At 42.1% G+C, this 18,994-nt stretch overlaps 1 protein-coding gene across 3 annotated transcripts in view; it reads right to left on the bottom strand.

The window, feature by feature from the left end:
- Nucleotides 1–18,694, bottom strand: part of mcu (mitochondrial calcium uniporter) — a gene marked incomplete at its 5' end in the record, with an annotated part of 56,611 nt that extends 37,917 nt beyond the window's left edge. For 2 of the 3 annotated variants that reach the window (XM_083897170.1, XM_083897171.1), the window contains one exon: nucleotides 18,578–18,694. In XM_083897170.1, the coding sequence (XP_083753296.1) occupies nucleotides 18,578–18,694 (117 nt within the window). Of the gene's footprint in view, nucleotides 1–18,563 lie in introns of all 3 variants that reach the window. The other variant, XM_083897172.1, reaches the window with a different exon arrangement.
- Between the last annotated feature and the right edge of the window lie 300 nt (nucleotides 18,695–18,994).

The following is an 18,994-nucleotide window of genomic DNA, read 5'->3' as shown; positions in this document are numbered from 1 at the left end:
TGATGGTCAGCAGTATTAAAGTTTTATTTCTCCAACATAGTTCTATTTATATTACATACCTGAGCTACCTATGTATAGCTACAGTAAATGCATTTCCATTCCAGCACCACTGATACTCGACGTTCACGTTAACTGCTTTCCCAATCCAGTTGCACCTTTTTATAAATATGTATCATAATGTTAACAGGCGAACTAAGGACATCATTTACATTTTGAAGAATCAAAGTGATCAATTTCTAGGTTGGAGGACAACAGAATACCCATCATTTACATATACAATACTTTTCTGCTTGCCCTCTAACCTACAAAACAATAGATGTTGTGAACATCACTAACATCTTCTGGTATCTTTTATTTTCTCATAATAATAATTATGAGAAATAATAGTCATCATAATTTAGTGTTTAATCGTTTTTGAAATATCAACATGCATGCCTGATGGATGGATAAGGGAACTGGGACTTATTCTTTCCCATTTCAAGCACTTGTTACAAGGAAGAAAGATTTGAAGTGTTGAAGGCAACAGACGCTTGTTCTAACTAGGATGAACCCATCGAATCTCATTGACATCTCTTCCTGTGCAGGGATTCAGAATAACATCTACTCCCGCTGCCTGACAAAACGCACGTCTTTTGATGTGCAAGGAGTTGTCAGATTTCACAGGATTAGGACAGAGTGTGTTGAGCCAAAATGACAATAAGGAAAGAGATGGCAGCAATTTGGCTATTATCCTGTTTTTTGAAAACACATGCAAAAGAAAAAAGCAAAGGCAAAGATAAAGCCTGTTCATTGAAGCGTGACATTTATTCTGTAGCGCTGACTGAATGGAATGAGGTAAAGATTGCACGGCAGTACAGTAGGCCGGGATCTTTTATCGAGTGTATGTTTACAAAGAGAAATCATGGGACTCGGTTTCAATAACCTGCCTTGTTGGTAGCCTAAGATGTAGTAAAAAATTAACCAGACCGGTGCTGGATTCAACAACCTGTTCACTTCGCACTTCATGGCGATGGACTGATATATCACAAAAGTGAAACTGATTCTTCTAATGCCACCGGACGCTTTTTTACGAGTTTGGAGAAAGCCAGCGAGGACATTATTCTGGACCTGCAGGATCCTAACACCTTCAACTTCCTGATGAACTTCTATTCATCTTACTCCAGTGAGTCACTGAACGCTTACAAGAGCCTGGAGGGGAACAAATGGTCATAATCTGGCTTTGTGACAAGCATTCAACTCTGGAGTCTACCAACAACATGTAAATAATTGCTGTGTTAATGTTGTTGTGCAGACCAGTTCTTGGTGATCTAGTTCTAGTTCTTCTCCTGCTCCCTGTGAGTCACTGTTTTGGCATCCTGGGACACAACAGCTGCCATTTTTCAATTTTTATGACCAAAAAACAGCCAACAAAAGAGACGAGTTGTCTGACATATTGTCTGATTTATGTGTTGTCCGGTATATACGTCTATAGAGGTGTTGTTTCCTGCCAAAGAACGTTACCTTGGTTGTGCGACGTCGGCAACCGGAGCTCTATACACTGCAAAATGTGCCAGTTGGGATGAACCCTCATTGTGCCTGCTGCTGATTGTGAACTAGGTATATTGGTGGTATCAGAGGCTATATAGGGACAAAGGGCACATTTAAGTTAAGAGGTCTTTGATAAAATGAGATTATAAAATGTATAAAGAAGCCATTTTTGTATCACAAGCAGGGAAGCAACGTAATGGATAATGTTCAATTTACCAGTTACCAAGGCACCAAGACCACTAGCACTTTTGTGTTACTGTGAAACTTTATTTACCTTTACTTACATTCTCACCTTAAGAACTTAAGAGTGGCTCAGTCATCTTCCAACCAGAAGGTTGGGGTTTGAACCCCAGCTTCTCTAGTCTACATGCCGATGTGTCCTCGAACAAGACACTTAACCACGAGTTGCTCCGTGATGGCTATGTCGTCAGGGTGTGAATGAAGATGTGTGACAAGAAGCGCTGCACATAAATGCACCGTATTAATGTGTGAAGGACAAAACTGTAGCGTTGAGCACTTTTCGTGGTCATCAAGACTAGAAAAGTGCTATATAAATACTTAAATGCTTTCCTTAAGAAAAACCAGTTTGGCAGCAGGTTTCGCTGAATGAGGAATAACTCACAAACCTTTCTCTGACAAGCAGATAATTGTTTTCTCCCTGGATTGTATATAAAAAGGGAAGGTTTATGGGGCTAATTTGCAGATGGCCAACACAGCAGGAAAACACCGTCAAAGACAATACCAGGATACCAGGAGGTTTTTCCATATGCACAGTAAAACAGCAATTTTTTATTCTGAGGCCGCAGGTGTGTCAGCTGTGCTAACCCACTCTAAGTTCAACGCCTTGGAGGCAACATTTTAAATAGTACGCACACAAGAAAACAGCAGAAAGTGACACATTCAATTTATTTTAATGTAGCTGCCACAAAATGGACACGTGGCTGCTTTTAAATACCTTTAGAGCAACATAATGGATGAAACACACACACAATTTCATGTCTATTGTGGTCTGCCAGCAGGTCGTGAGACTCCAATAAATGCTGCTTTACACTACAGTTTTGCAATTCACCCACTCAAGCCTTGTTTATACTCACGTCTGACGCCGTGGCGAGGGGCTATGTACGGAGGCGTTTATGCTCAGCGCGTTCAGCGTGTTGTTCGTTGCAGTATTCACCGCAACGGCAGAGGGCGTACAACCAAAATATTCAACTTGTACTGCCGGTAAACGTCCGCTGCCTAGCAACAGTTCTAAACAACAACTTACCACATATTGCTTACATTGGTCTCTCGGTGTTTCACGTATTTGGACAAACATCCCATAATCCACCAGAATCACGGGGAGGGCTTTTCCCCCTGGGTCACCACTCTTTCTATGGGCTCATCTTTTGCCCCTCACAAAGCGATCCAATTCTTTTTTTTCACGTCCTACGGCAAAAACCATCGTCTTTTTGTAACGTGGTAACAATCTCCTTCCATGAATATAAGGTCATGTGTCAGTGCTCTCGGACAGAAGAGTCGTAGAAATGCGCATAAAAGCGGACCTGCTCATCCAGCCTTCCATTGAAAATGAAGAGTTGGCGCACGCCGCAGCCAACAAATTTAGAAAAATTCAGAGGTGCGCGCCCTAGCGCCGCGACACCTTTTGGAGCTCACGCGCCCGACGCTACACAGGATGTGACGTTGTCTTGGGCGCGCGCCCGGGGCGTTACAGCGGGTATAACCCACCCTAGGGCGAGTATAATCAAGGCTTCACTCTTTCATACAGTGTAGAAATGTAAAGCACATTTTCTATCAGACATCTTTAACCCATTCACATGCTGCCGTCAGGAGTAACATCGGTTGGAATGGATGTTATGGATGGGACATTATGTTTGAGGTGTTGCTCCAAACAAGATATTCTGCATGCACAGAGGATGTGTATGTCTGTGTGTAGCCAAGTGGCATAATCCTGACAAAACACAACAACAAAAGTAATTAATTGATATTTTCCGAGCAGAATAGAGATGTTGTATAAAGTGTCTGACATGGATACTGAGCAGAGAAGTTCAACTTTTCCATAAGGAAGGAAATACTGTCTGGAATGTAAACACATAGTTTCCCCAATAATCAAGTGCTACACAAAGGCCCATTGCTCACAAAGCCCAAGCCCAACGAAACACCATCTCCATGGAAATGCATTCGCCAACAAAGTCTCCTCGTCACCACTCTCCACTATTTATAGAAGGGTGGAGAGTTAGCAAGCTGGCAAAGGATGAGCATCATTACAGTGAGAATGGAAAAGTCTAGTATCTTCACCTCTCCACACTGCCTTTATTTTTACACACAGCTTAATTTCAAACAGCTCGCTCACAACCCCTCAGCTGAAGGCAGGATTTAAGTGTGTGAAGTTACAAGAAGCTGCGTGTCTGTCAAACTGCAGGTTGCACATGCACACATGCCAGATAGAGGGTGAAGTAGGGTCATTCCTAACCTTCTGGGGCAGAGGCTCTTGGGACTTTTTTGACATCTAAGTGTGAGGAGGAGACAACCACAGGCATTTTGGAGGTCAAAAGCTTCTTCCTCAATGTCAACTATAAAGGAACTGTGTGCATGCACAATCACATCCACACAAATAAATCAATACAGAAGGATGTTTCTAATTCCCTGCACGGGTCCGTCATACAACAAAGAGCTGGATGAGCACGGCTATCTAATGAAGAGAAAGACCTCCACCATCACACAGGACATCATGATGATTTTTAGTCTCCAATGTTCAGTGTCTTACACCGCAGCTGCTCCGTAAAACTGAGCTTCGACAAACAGCATGTCATTAACTCAATGACCGAGAACAATTACAGCTGTCAGATTTCATTAGCAAATGCACTCAGTCTTAATGTGTCACCATCATCTAAGTGCTCCGCAGGGCTGAAACAATTACTCGATTGATCCGATTATTAATCAGTTACTAAATGAATCGTCAACTATTTTGATAAATCGATTAACGAGTGCTTAAATGTGAATATTTTCTGGTTTCTTCGCTCCACAAAACAAATCATTAAAACGGAATCATTTTGGTTTGTGGATAAAAACAAGACATTTGAGAACATCATCATTTCCAGATTTGAGAAACACCATCGATATTCTCTGACATTTTATGGACCAAACGATTACTCGATTAATCGAGAAAATAGTCAACACGTCAATCGATTAGTTGCTGACCTAATGCTATGGTTGTTGCCCCTGAATATTCCTTCTTAAACTGATGATCTGATGCCGGAGTCAAAGTTAAGTGCTCTTTTAAGCCAGAACACAAAAGAAAACTGAAATATTTTGTGTCTTGGAGTCACATCAGAGACCTCATCAACAATGGTTTAAAGCAGCAGAGCTATTTACATAAGCAATTTATTTACTGCCCTGCTTCCTGGAGGTGCCTTTGAGCAAAAGTGAGATTGTACTGTATCACTCGCACACTGTCCCCTCTAAATCCTCACCGACACACATGCAGGAAGACGGATCACTAGTTATACACACAGGGAAGATGCTTTGCTCTCATGACGCACAGGTGTTTTGTGACGTAAAGGGCATCTAAAACTAAGTCGCACATTGCGTGTCAGTCACTGGAGGACCTACCTACATCAAGTTAACTGATGTGTGTACAGTAATACAACATTAACACTAGCGGTCAACCGATATGGGTTTTTCCAGGACCAATGACTGCGCTATTAATAAGAAATCAGTGCAGCTCACAGCCGATATAAGATGCGGTTTGTTTTCGTCGATATGTTTGGCCATTTTTCTTTTTTTCCCCTTCATCTAATGAATTATAGCAGTTTAATACTAGCAATTATAATAATAAATCTCTCTTTAGGAGTCTCCACAGCAGATCATCTGCCACCATCTTGCCTTATCCCTTGTGTCCTCTCTATACACAAAACACATAAAATTGATCCCCTTAAAGACTTAACAACACTTATCGTCTGTCTCTCCAATCTGTGTTTTGGTGCCTGCACTGCAGTGGACTTCCATTTTTAAATAAAATAATGTATAAAGGTAATATTACATAGATGAAATTATAAGAGAACAGAAGTGTCTATGTTTTTCAATTCTGGCCATGTGAAAAAAAAAAAAAAATCTGATGTTTACTTGTGTTTGGCTCCTCACTCAGTCAGACAGTCATTCCATCTTCCATCTGTCAACGCTTTGCTCTGCTTCTTTTTCGCAAGCTCTGCCATGTCTGTACCTGGATGTGTGTGTGTGTGTAGTTTAGTGAAGCAATACGTGTTTCCAGACCTCCTGATTCTGAGGACTTCGGGTCAGCAGCCCTGATCTTGCAAGGCTGGTTTTTCCGCAAACAGGCGGTGGGGAGGGGTGGAGACAGCCACCCAATCTCCCCGCAAACAAGCCATTTAACCACCGAAATGACATCGAAGCTGTTCGAATCGGGGGGTAAAAAATCTCGGGACAGTTCCGCTTCGAAACCAAGACTTGATAATTTGATAATAGCAAAAAGAAGATCGCAAGAGAAAGGCTTTTGTCTGTCATACCACATATTATACGACACATAACACAAGGCCAATCACCCCCCGCTCTGCTCTCTGTAACCGACATGCTTATTCTGTGTGTGTCTCCAGCCATTGATCCACTTGCACTGATACAGGAGTTAATTAAAAGAAACAAGACTCAAAGCTCAGGCCTCTGATTCATTTGAAACTGGCAATTAAGTAGTCAGGGGAGAGGCGGGAGTCCTACCAACAGGAAAATTAGAAATTAGGAGCAAGAATGTTGCAGGATAGCAAATACACATGCCCAAATTACATTTGGAAAATATGAGCTTGACGTGAATTGTCTGGGGTTTGTTTGGCTCATCTCTCTGGTCCAGTTAATCATTACAAATAAGACAATGGGACTTAAGGGCTCGGAGTTGATTGCTGGGCAAAAGTGTGCATCCTTGTTTTCACCATGGTGAATCCCCAGCCTCTGTTTGTGTCAACCACAGCTCTGCTACAATCTAGGTAATTACAGTGCAAACCAACTGGGCACCAGGCCGGACAGACAGTCGCTGCTTTCCGAGGCTCACCGACTCCCTGAACGTGCTCAGAGTCTGATCAATCTCAGTTAAGGTTCAGTTCGGGATGTGTAATGATGCAGCCAGAGGCATCATTCAGAAAATACTGACAGCTCCATTTCAGACGGCTGATATTGGAAAAGTGAAAGGGAACAAAACAGAAATGGTGAACTTTTATGAGTCAGCAGCATAAAAGGGCCTTGAAGGTTCTGGATAATAACAATTCTGATGTACACGTGGTTTGTGGGAGTCAGACATCCTGTTCTCTGTCGGCATTTCTCTGATCAGCTGCCAGGCAACCACTTCCTTCTATGTGGCATTGTTAGAACCACTACAAAGTCAGTTTCCTCCTCTTCACCTGGCATCACCATAATATAAATGCAACTCGGGGGAGTGCCAGGTACTAAATATGGGAATATGACGATATGATGAAAAAAAAGTTGGACTCAAGCTGGCCTGGGTGCTCAGTGCATGTGACATATTTCTCACCCTCAGCTTGAACCCAGAAAATAATAGAAGACAGTACACCGAAGAACAACAGTGACAAAAGCATGGCTGAATTCAGACTGGCACATTTTTTGAACTGATAAGGACAATGACATTCCAACAACTAAGTGCAAGCTTCATTCAATAATTGAATTCCCCAACAGTGCTTGTATACTTGGACAAGGACAGTGGTCCAACTTAATATCATAAATGTGCATGGAAATCTACTGTCTGCAAGTAAATGCTTGGCACCAAACCACCATGGAGCTACAGTTTCTCTCTTCATTAGCCACAATGACCTCCACACAAGGGGGATGTCACAGCTCTCAAAGCATACTGTTTAACCATGACCAGCAGAGCCATTTCCCTGGTAACCAAACGCCTCAGTGTTTCACTAGTACTCGAACTAACTCTTAAATGGATGCAGATTTCTCTCCAGCAGAGCAGAGTCCTCATCTGTCCTCTGTAGGTCAACTGGCTTTGTCAGAAGAGACTAGACCAATTTCTTAAATCACCATGACAAAAAAAAGTGTAACGAAGTCATGAAAATGTCACGCTCTCTTGCCATTAACCCTGTGCACTGATCCAGCACGAACAAAGGAACTAGTCAAAAGCTCGTGTGTGGGGTTATTCCACTGATTAAAGTGCTATTGACTGGGTTTAAGTTTGAAGGGGCCCCAATTTGGAAGTGATCTATTAAGGCAATTGTTCATATTATTCATCTTTCTGTCCAACATCTACAGTGTGATGTTCTCTCTTGGTTAAACTGTGACCAAATGGAGCAGAATGTTGTCCTTGAACATCCAGTAATGTATTAATTTACAATCCTACTGAGTTTCTAATTGACAGAGTAATTGTACTTAAATCAGTTGTTAGGGATTCTAAATGCGTAGGTGATCTCGGATAATATTTTTGCAGAGAGCTACCCAGTGAAATTGGGTTTAACAATAATTGAACACACATTTGCTACAAACAGGCAAATTATACAACTCCAATTTCGGGGCAAAAGTTTGAACAGTAGACATTTGCAGTAATCCTTTCAGCTCTGCTGGCAGTGACATGGGAACACTAATAAGAAGCTGCTTTTCTCACCCCAATTTCTCTTCAGTGAAAGAGGTGAGCCTGAGGTCGAGGGAATCCTCCCATCACAAATCCTAGTATTGCTGTGAACGACTTTCCAGCCACTACTTTGCTCATTTGTAAAACAGGGCTCCTCTGAACATAGTAAGTCACAATTCTAATTAGCAGTTGCTGCCTTTGACTGCTACACCAGTTTCGTCTCTCCAACTCTTCTTCCTCCCTGATATGGTTGTTTTCTGCTTTCACTGCACAATTGTGATTGATGGATACGTCAGATTCAACACACGACTTTGTTTTCAAATTCAATATAACAGCACAATGTAGTTAAGTGAGCGCATGTTTGGCACTGGAATTTACAGCTGTGTCATATCTCCCTAGACATGTATATCTGTAGCTCAGAGATATTTAAATGACAGCCTTACATCTAAATGAAAAGGGGCTTTTATATATACACACATTGTAGGTACTATTAAAACCAAACAAGGTGGAATCGTTGAGGGAAAAGAAAGAGTCTTTTATTGCTTCCTTTCTAATAAATATGTGTGAGGAGTAGGAATGAAGTGATTCCACAAATACATAATTCAGCTCAGACCAGAGTTCAGTTCACACTTTTTTTTGCCCTGGTTACAAAATAATGATAGTTTTGTGATTTGCATGCGTTATAGTTTTGATTATTACATTTGAAAGGAGCTTTCATGTATTAGTAAAGAAAGGGCAGCAGGCCATACAATCACAGTTCCATCACTCTCCATCTATTCAGAATCATTAAACGCCACACAAGGAGTGAATTTCAGCGAACCAGCACATTCAAAGTTGTGTTACAGAACCATTAACCATGCCATGGTACGGTCTGAAATGGAAAACCCTACTCCGGCTTGCGTTTGCGGGGCCAGATGGTGATAGCTGTGTCAGCAAATCTAACAGCATGACACCATACTGGCACAACATACCATCGGCGACGAAAAAAAAAAAGAAAGAGGAATCGAAAGTGATTCCTTCTCAAGAAATCTCTTGTAGATTTGGTTTTAATAAATTACTAGATTTCACTTGTCCAGATGCGACGGATTCAGAGACGTTTTCGAAAACTTTGACCGAGCAGTATAATATAGAGCTGCAACTAACGATTATTTTTGTGATCGATTAATCTGTCGATTATTTTCTCGATTAATCGATGAATCGGTTGGTCCATAAAATGTCATAAAATGTTACAAAACGTTGAACGGTGTTCGTCAAACCTGGAAATGACGATGTTCTTGAACGTCTTGTTTTGTCCACAAACCTAAATGATTCAGCTTGAATGATTTCTTTGTTATGTGGAGCAAAGAAACTAAGAAAATATTCATATTTAAGAAGCTAAAACAGCTTGTTTTAATAATGAAAAAAGCTTCAAACCGATTATCGATTATCAAAATAGTTGCCGATTAATTTAGTAATCGATTAATCATCGATTCATCGATTAATCGTTTCAGCTCTAGTATAATATGCACGTTAAATTAATATGTGTCCAGGAGTGGAAGGGCTTCCATGTGAAGCAAAACCAGAGGGTCTTTCAACTATTTTCTGCAAACTCTATGGCTCATTACTCTGTGTCTTTTGCTGCGTTCAGGAACTGATAAACTCAAAACTGCACCGTAAAAGTCATGCACAGGATATCCTGAACTTAAATCTTTCAGAAAACTTGAGTTAACAGTTCGTAATCATATGAATGAGGAACACTTGTATTGTGAGGATGAATGTTACATAGAAAGCCTCTAGTCTCATATTGACTCCTTTTCTTTCATATTGTTCCTCCATTGTGATTTGATTGTAAATATGTTTTTTTTTTTTGTAATAACACCAATATGGCTAGAGCATAGTGTATCTATTAATAGTCAGTAGTAATGAGGATATCTGTAAAATCCTTATTCCCACTGATCAAAAATGTATTTAATCCTATGTTTAAAACAAAATTTCACCAGTGGGAAAGTGTTAAATCGGCATTCTCTCCAAGGTCAAATGACTCTGCAGTGCAGATGGGTTTTAATGTGCTTCGGCTCAGATATGCATCATTGGGAACGCAAGATCTGGGTGAAAACGCTCTATTTTTTACCGGCGATGCATCATTTCTGGTGCAACGCTACGACGCGGACTCCTCTTCTGGAAGTCATTTTTAGTTATCCTAACGTTTTTAAAACTTGAGAAGGCACTCAAAATCATTCATTCACCAATCGGATGATCGCGTAAACTAGGGGTGTCAAACTCATTTTCACTGAGGGCCACGACAGCATAATGGTTACCCTATAAAGGGCCAGATGTAACTGTCATACAGAATAAATGTAACCAAATGTAACCAAATGTAACCAAAATGTAAAATAAAGGTAACTACTCCGTAACATATTGCTAAATAACTTTCTGTATTTAATACTTACTCAATTTCACTCGTCGCATGATGTATATACAATGATACACTGCGATCTAGTGTCGGTGCCGTCACTTTGCGGATAACGCAATCACCATGCATTATGGGAAATGTAGTTTATGGTCAACGCATGCCTTAAAGCAGCATAGACCTATTTTAACACAGATTTTTGTGAGACCAATTAATCACTCGTGGGCCACATGAAATGATATGGCGGGCCACCAGCATCTGGCCCCTGGGCCTTGAGTTTGACACGTGGCGTAAACAGACAATTTAAAGAGAGACCAACATAAAAAAACGCGATCACTGTGATCCAAAAAGTGATTTGGTTTTTCTGTCACTTCCTTGTGACACCACAGGGCAGAGCAACCACTTGCAAAGGGAATGGTGCTGCAATATGTGTTTGTGTGTATTAATAAAATCAGGAGTCACACATTCTTAAATGGATGTGTGGCTACTGATGCATGGCTGACCATCACACAAGCTAAATCTGCCCAGTCTATAATTAACAAATGTGCTTGGCTGTCACAATAATGAGTCTAATCCCACATCTGATAATGGTATGAAAGGCCAGGCAGCTGATAACCTTCAGGTTGTACTGGCAGCCTCACCTAGCTCCTCCAAGCAGAGGACACAACCAGCTAGATGTCCCGGAAATGAGAGGAGGTAACCAAGCGTTGCGGCCATCCATCATCACATTACACACATTGGCCTAGTTTAATGTCCTTTGCAGACTTGACTGGAGGCATGCTGGGCCACACGGAAACATGGGAAGCATCTAATTAGTCTATGCCAACAGCAGAGGTTCACCAGTTGTTTACCACACCAAGGGTGAAATCCCTTTCAGAGTGTTAATGAGGACTTTGTCCATCACAATGGCCTCATCCATAACAACGACACCACATCTCCATAACGACTCGCCGATTACAGGCAAATGTGGCTCCTTAATCGAAGCATTAAAACAATAACGGCACATTCAGGCGGGGTTGGATCGGAGGATGTGGCTGAGTGAATACGGCACACTACCTTCACCTTCCAGGAAAGTTCTTTTTGACCAAAGGGCAAATAACTGGTGAGTGTGAGAAAGGTTACTGTGGAGAGCAGGTGCTGTAGTGTGATGCACTCAGTTAGCTGAGGAAAATTAGAAGAAGAAACCACACGGGGGGAACACAGGACACGCACGAGCATATGTCTGGAGGTGTAAAACGGAAAAGAAAAGGTGTTTTTTTTTTTTTCTTTCTGTCAATGAAATGGATGAAAAATAACACAGTGACTAATTTCACAGCTGTTGATGGGGCACGTGTAAAATAATGACCCAGTTTAATCAGTGGCATGATAGAAACACTGCAAGAATTCTATCTGTTCTGCTGAACCCCCATCTCATCTCAAATAGAGACTCAAACATTTCACTGACCAGTGTCAGGATTCAGGAAAAAAAAAAAACCACAGCAGACTTTTAAAACTCCATCTTGCTCTGGAATCACACCAGCTGTCAACACATTAACATTCCATCCCTCGAAACACTTGCTGCTCATTACTACGTTATTGACGAGTGTCACGGCTCGCATGATCCCATCACAGGTTGGTGTGTGGTTTCTTTAAACCTAATGTCTTAAACAGGATAAGGAAAAGTGGAATACGGAGATATGCAACCTAAAGCAAATATGGATGTGACATAGAACAGGTTAACTCTGAACTGAAGGAGGACTATCACCAGTCGAGCCAAAGTAAGGAGCTTATACTGCATGGTGAATAGAGTAATAAAAGTGTCAGACAGACTCAGACATGAGTAGTGCCTGAGTAAAAACACATAATGTTTTAACAGAAAATGTGCTATATTTCCATTTAATTCCCAAATAAGCATTTACATACTTCCATGCCCCACGAGTTCTGACCAAGCACTCACTGGACTAGTATCAAGCACATCCTGCACTTTACACAAAGTCTTTGAGTTTTATTGATAATGATAAATGCGATGAACTCCATGTTATATTGTGCAAAATGCATAACTCACCCTTGAGTGAGCACTGGTGAGCACAAAATGAAGCCCATAAAGGTGCAGTAGGCAACATGTAGGAGGGTTTATTGGCAGGAATTAAATGTTCTACCTATACGTATGTTGTATCATTTGTATAATCACTTCAAATAAATTGTTTGTATTTGCAGCCTCAGAATAAGCCTTTTATATGTACTTTGCATTTTTTTGCACTTTGAAGCAGAAGCTTCATATGCAGCAGAAGAAGAACAACATACTTTCTGGAATGCAAAGCCCACCGTAGTTCCCTGACAACTTTGAGTGGTGAGTGGAGTTTGTAGTCCTATGATTCAATGATACTAATTCTTGGACACTGTACCTTTAAGCTTCTTTCTTGACCAAATTGCAACCGGTTCTGAAGAACTAGTTATACAGGATAAAGGTATTAGATTCAGACAATGATTAACGTTTCTGTAATGCATTTCAGTTCATCATGTTTACTTTTATGATGTCTGGAGCAGGAACTATAAAAAGGGTAGGGCATTACACTGGCCCTTTGACCTTTAGAATGATTTGGATATTTTTTTTTTTTTTTTGGAACACTGCTATCAATTACATTTCTATGTATTTGCACAGTGAATTTGATGAGCAAATTCTTAATGGTTGTATGTTTCCTCCAAGTCCAACACACTGATCTCCTGTCCACACATGCAAACAATTGAGAACAAAGTACTACACTGAAGTTATCATCCGCTTTCCTGCCAACACAGATGCAAATTATGGCCTATTTTCACGTAAACCAATCACAGCAGCAACATCATAAAGACATATGTCACGTGTCACTGCTTTGACAAAATTTGAATTTTAGTATATGCTGAATGAAGGTGTTGAAGACTGGTTGTTTCTCCTTCATTTCCTGAACATTTTTCTCTAAGTCTTCCATCTAAAACTAAAATAAACAGAGAGAGTTATTCAGTCATTGGCAGAGTCAATCTGCACTGCCATCAAGAACAACAAAGACCAGCCTCTAGAGGGCACAAGGCTGTTGGAGGGTTTCACGATTGACAGCTCCACCTCGATCTGGGGAAAACGGCTGATTTTCCAGACCACATTGCAGCCACTCAGGCTCTGCCCAGACATTGTTTTAACACCTGAAACAATGGCGCAAGGGGTAATGATGGAACTTACCATCCCCTGTGAAGACAGGATTGAGGAGGCAAACGAGTGGAAAAGGACAAAATATGTAGAGCTTGTGGGGCCCCGACAGCCGAAGGAATGGCTCGGAAGCCCATTGCGAGCCTGGGGAAGTTGGCTGCCGGGGCATCACCAGCCGCTCACGAACGCAGTCACTCACAGTCCTTGGCATGACAAGACAGCCAAAAATAACAGCCACAAAAAACAACCTGGATGCAGCGGAAAAGGCCTGCCAGGTGGATGTGAATCAAGGAGAATGAGATCCACGTGTGAACACAAGTCAGTGAATGATCACCACTGGCTAGATCGCCCGGGTGAGGGCATCTGCTGATTAAAGACCTGAAACACCCAGTGACCCCAGGTTCATGCCCCTCCAAAATGTGTATTTTAGAACTAAATTACAAGCAGGGGTCTTAATACAATATAATATTAAATTGTCATTCCCAAAAGATACTATACTTACTATGAAACACTTCATAAAGCAGTTTATGAAGGCTGATTGTCTTCAACTGCACGCAAATTAGTCAATACCGTATGCTAATGTGGAAAGTGTAAGAGCAGCAACATGGCATGGTATGTGAGCTGAATGGAAAATACATGCTACAAATCAATCATTTGTGTAACTTTACCTTTGACTGACTGAAATTCTATCATATCACTTTGCCTCATATAACCTTGCAAGAGCATATGAAACCCCACAGGACAACACAAATCAATTTTCTTACCCACTAAAGAAAACCCACTAGATTGCACTTCATGCCCATTAAAATTGCCTCGTACAGATCGTAATCCAATAATAGTGAAAAGATGGAATGGAACAGCTGTGCGGACGAAAGATTATTAAGATTCCTCTTTGGCGGAGGTATCAAACACCATCTGATAAAATCTGAGGATAGGGGTCGTCATCATAAACCTCTAATGTCATGATGTCATTTGTACGTTAAAATGCCAATCAATTATTTTGTGAACGAGAGAAGTCAACCCATCCGTCAATCATCACACTCCTGAATGAAAAATTAAAACCTTAATTAGGCTAAAGTGCATAAATTCCACTCATCATTTCATGTCAAATTTAAGTCATACATGTAAATGTGAGATCATGAATGGAGTCACCGACATGATTTGGCATGCGTACTTGGCATTACGGTAACTCCTAGACCAGGGGTCTGCAACCTTTAGGATGAAAAGAGCCATTTTGTCATCTCTCCACCCAAATAAAATTCATTTGGAGCCGCAAAAAAACACACAAGATGAAGATAATAACACGTATAAAGTTTTTTTATACAGACAAACTATATACAATAGTAATAGTCTCTTTCATTTATGACATTTAAGAACTACAACATGTTCAGTATTTACCAAACCTCTAGACCTCGTAGACCAGGTTCTTCCATTGTTTTATTGTTTGTGGCAAACTAAAGAATTAAAATGAACCCATTTTGAAATAAATTAAGCAAATATTTGGATTGTATGTTGTTCGTGCTCGAGAAAAAGGCATGTGGATCCAAAGATGGACAGGACACATCCAAACATGTACCGAATATAGAATTTTACGTCGACGTTGGATGTGATGCACAAGATATTAAAACACTTTTATTTGTCGCCTTGATCTCTAAAGCTACAAGGAGCCACTGCAGAGTGGCTGAAGAGCCACATGTGGCTCTAGAGCCGCAGGTTGCAGACCCCTGTCCTAGACCGTGTGTGATTCTAGAAAATTCAAAAAATATGGACTGGCGATCTGTCCAGGGTGTACCCCGCATTTCGCCCTATGTAAGCTAAGATTGGCACAGCACCCCCAGCGACCCTCATGTGGAAGATAAAGTGGTAGAAGATGGATGGATACCGACCGGAAATAGAGGTTTGCACCCATATATTTGTCATTACGGTAGCCCTCAGGACTTCCGCGGAACAACCGCCCAATCACAGACAATTTTCACCAGGGCTTCACACATCTGTGACGTCAGCTTCTCAGTACCTTATTCTTAAACACTTGAATAACAGCCAGATATCGGAAGTGAAAGTTACTAGTTATTTTTTGACAATTCTACAGCCGTAAAATCAAAATAAATCCAGACGGCCTGATTATCACGATGGTCATAAGAGGGTTAAAGAAGGGATTACATTAATGAAACTGCTTGTGTGGAGAGGTTTATCAATCAATCAATCAATCAATCAATCAACCATCTTATCACCTTTAGCAGACAGCAGCCCCAAGCAGGCAGTCACTCTCTTTTCACACTAATCCATACAACTTCAACGGCGAGCCCCGTCAAAGCAGCAGAGATAAATTAGTCGACTCCAACACTGATTGGATTTAAAGCCAGGAGTGGGAACGCATGGCCTCAAAGGCAAAAGCTCAGCTTTGGTGAACATGTTGGTTTAAACAGCAATAATAGTCAAAAAAAATTAAAACCTTATGTCTATTTTACTCCCAAGTTCACAGTGAGTTTTAGAGAACGCAGCAAAGTGACTCCCTTTACTCATACTACAAATCCCACTACAACAATTTATGGGAACAGTTTATTCACAATGACTCAATTCTTCCGCCACGTTTGCTTGCATTGAACATGCCATCTGACTCAACAGTAATCTGGTGCAGGTTAAACGAGCACACCTCTGGAGCCCACAGTCTGCCTTGCATCCCCAAGGAGACGGCCCTCGTGACTCCACCTCCCTGTGGAAACAGCAGTCAGCATACACCTTAAAACTTGGCTGAAAATAGCACACGTGTGTCTTCAGGGGAACCCATCGTGCTTGCAGACACAAAACGCTTAATGACGAGTCGTTAGCATGTGCCCCACTGCAGTGTTTAAGACACCGGTCTGGAAACAGAGTTTACACACTGCAGTGAGGGACTCGCAAATGAATATAAAGACTGTCACACGGTAACAAGCCCGAGTTAGAAGCTGCAGCGGCGCTTCGGTGGACAAAGACACAGTGTGACAGGAAAACAAAACTACAACCTGAGCAGACTGATGCGAAAAAGAAAACCTCTTAGCGCAAACTCTGCAGACATACAGCCCCCCAACCCCCCACTCATAAATCACATGAGGTTTGAATAGGCAGAGTTATTTTAGAAGAAGGGGAGAATATTTCTTCTCCATGGGGGGTTAATGTTTCCTGTTATGACAGTTCGCAGTAGGCGACAGCAATGGGGGCCGATGTGCAGACGATGTGGAGCAAGTGTGTCTATTCTGACAAGCTGCTTCACCTCAAGACCGGGGCTGTGTTTGGTTTCACAAGCCCTGCTGCAAAGTGTTTGCACATGGGAGGAGTAAGAAAAGAGAAAACAAGCTAAAGAGGGAAAGTGTAAGTAAAGACAAATAGAGCAAGGAAAATAAAGGCGTGAAGCGATGGAGCAGCGCGGCAAAAAGAGACGCGCACATGCTAACGAATGGGTTATTCTATTCGGCCAGGTAGCAGTTACTTCCTCATTCTTTCGTGTTCAGGTCCATCCCTGTGATTTACCTCCCTCCTCAGGCAGCTGCTGATAAGGCTCAGATTTTTTTAGCGAGTGAAATGTGCAACCACTGCACTATAACAACAATTTTTGTTACCTTCCTGTCATTGTGAGCATTTCTGCTACTGCATCTATTACTACGCTGGGCAAGAACATGGATTAGCTTGCAGGAAAACCCAGGATCACCCCACCACTGAATGGGGAAACACCCACAGGGAGGGAGGGGAGGGGAGGAAGGGAGGAAGGGAGGGAGGTAATAGCAGGCTGGCTGGCTGGAGAGTGTGACATCATCCAAGTGTGGGTTTTCCATGTTTCTGCAAAGTCTCATTCATATGTATGTGTGTACTTTTATGTACCGCTTCGTAAGGAACATTTTGAACGTTAAACCTGAGACGGCAAGACAGTTTGGGAGAGCGAGGGCACATATTGGCCAGTGCTCACGTTCTGTCACACATAATAATAATAATAAAGGGGCTATTTATGGGTTAAGATGTGTGGTTATGGTGAGGGTTAGGCAATTAGTTAAGGTTATTTTGTAAAGCATTTTGCAGCCTTGTTATTAGCCATTATTATTGGGTAAGGGGCTAGGAAATGCATTATGCCTGTCTATCAATGATCGCTGTGCGAAACTGTATGTGTGTGTGTGCACAAGTGTAGTTTTCCTTTCTCCACTCTGCTGGGCATACTTCCATTATTCTGCTGCAACACACACACACACACAGAGAGAGAGACTATATGTGGAGGGATGAGAGGAATCATCGGTCATGGACTGGCAACTAAAGCTTCCTGCAGCCAAAAAAAAAAACGCCCTGCTCACAATTAACATGTTTAATGCAACGGCATAAAAATATAAAGACACCCATCCCCATCCGACAGCATCCCGAACCAACACCATTGTCGACTGCAGAAAACGTCCCAACACCTAACGTGGGATCGCGTTCATATTGACACACAGTCCTGTGATCAGCATTGTCTGGCAGATAAAAAAACCCTCTACAAAGTTGAAGGACGCAGGAGAAACGAGGCTTTGTGTGGAAGCGGCTCAGTGTCGGACTCTCACGGCTGCTTTACAGTAAACGTCTGGGCAGCGTCAGTGGGGTGTAGATGGGCTTCTCAGCAAAAAAAAAAAAAAAAACTGCATTGCCTCTGTTAAAGATTCACGTCCCAGCGTGGATTACAAACACCGACACGACACCAGGTTTGAGATACATATCGTGACTCATCCTGTACCTCACCTTTACGCGAGGCGCAATCACAAGAACGAGACATGAACGGACAAATCTTGAGGCTAGTTAGCTCTACTTCCTTAGCCAGCGCAGCCGCCGCTTTCCCTCCCGGTCCAGCCAGCCAGCACAGCCTGCCCGGTCCTACACCTCCTCCCCTGAGCGCACACACACACGTCCTGGGACTTACCGGTCGTATGTGCTGATGGTGTCGCTGTGAAGAGACAACAAGTGCGGGGAGGCTGCCGGCCACCGCTCCGCTGCTCCGGGACAACAGGAGTATCGATCTGCACACTTTCGCAGCCATCTCTGTAGTGAAACCTCGCCGGGAAGGAGACTGCTGCGGGCGGGCGGACAGAGACGCACCGAAGGGAAGAGGGAGGGTGGTGGGCGGGTTTGCGGGGCTGGACTAAACGGCTTCATACACATGCCCAGTGTTGCACCAGTATTATATGCATAGATCAGACTCCTCTGTGCGGGCTACTCCAAAACAAATAGACACAGACTGTATTTGACAGCTATGAAAGGAACACCTAACACTGAGTTCCTCCATTTAATTAAACAGAGCTGAACTTACATGTTAGACTACTCATCTGACAGTACACAC

This window comes from Microchirus variegatus, assembly GCF_963457635.1.
Source record: "Microchirus variegatus genome assembly, chromosome: 11".
Lineage (NCBI taxonomy): Eukaryota > Metazoa > Chordata > Actinopteri > Pleuronectiformes > Soleidae > Microchirus > Microchirus variegatus.
Note: the sequence above shows the minus strand (reverse complement) of the source record. Positions and strands in the feature narration are given on the sequence as shown.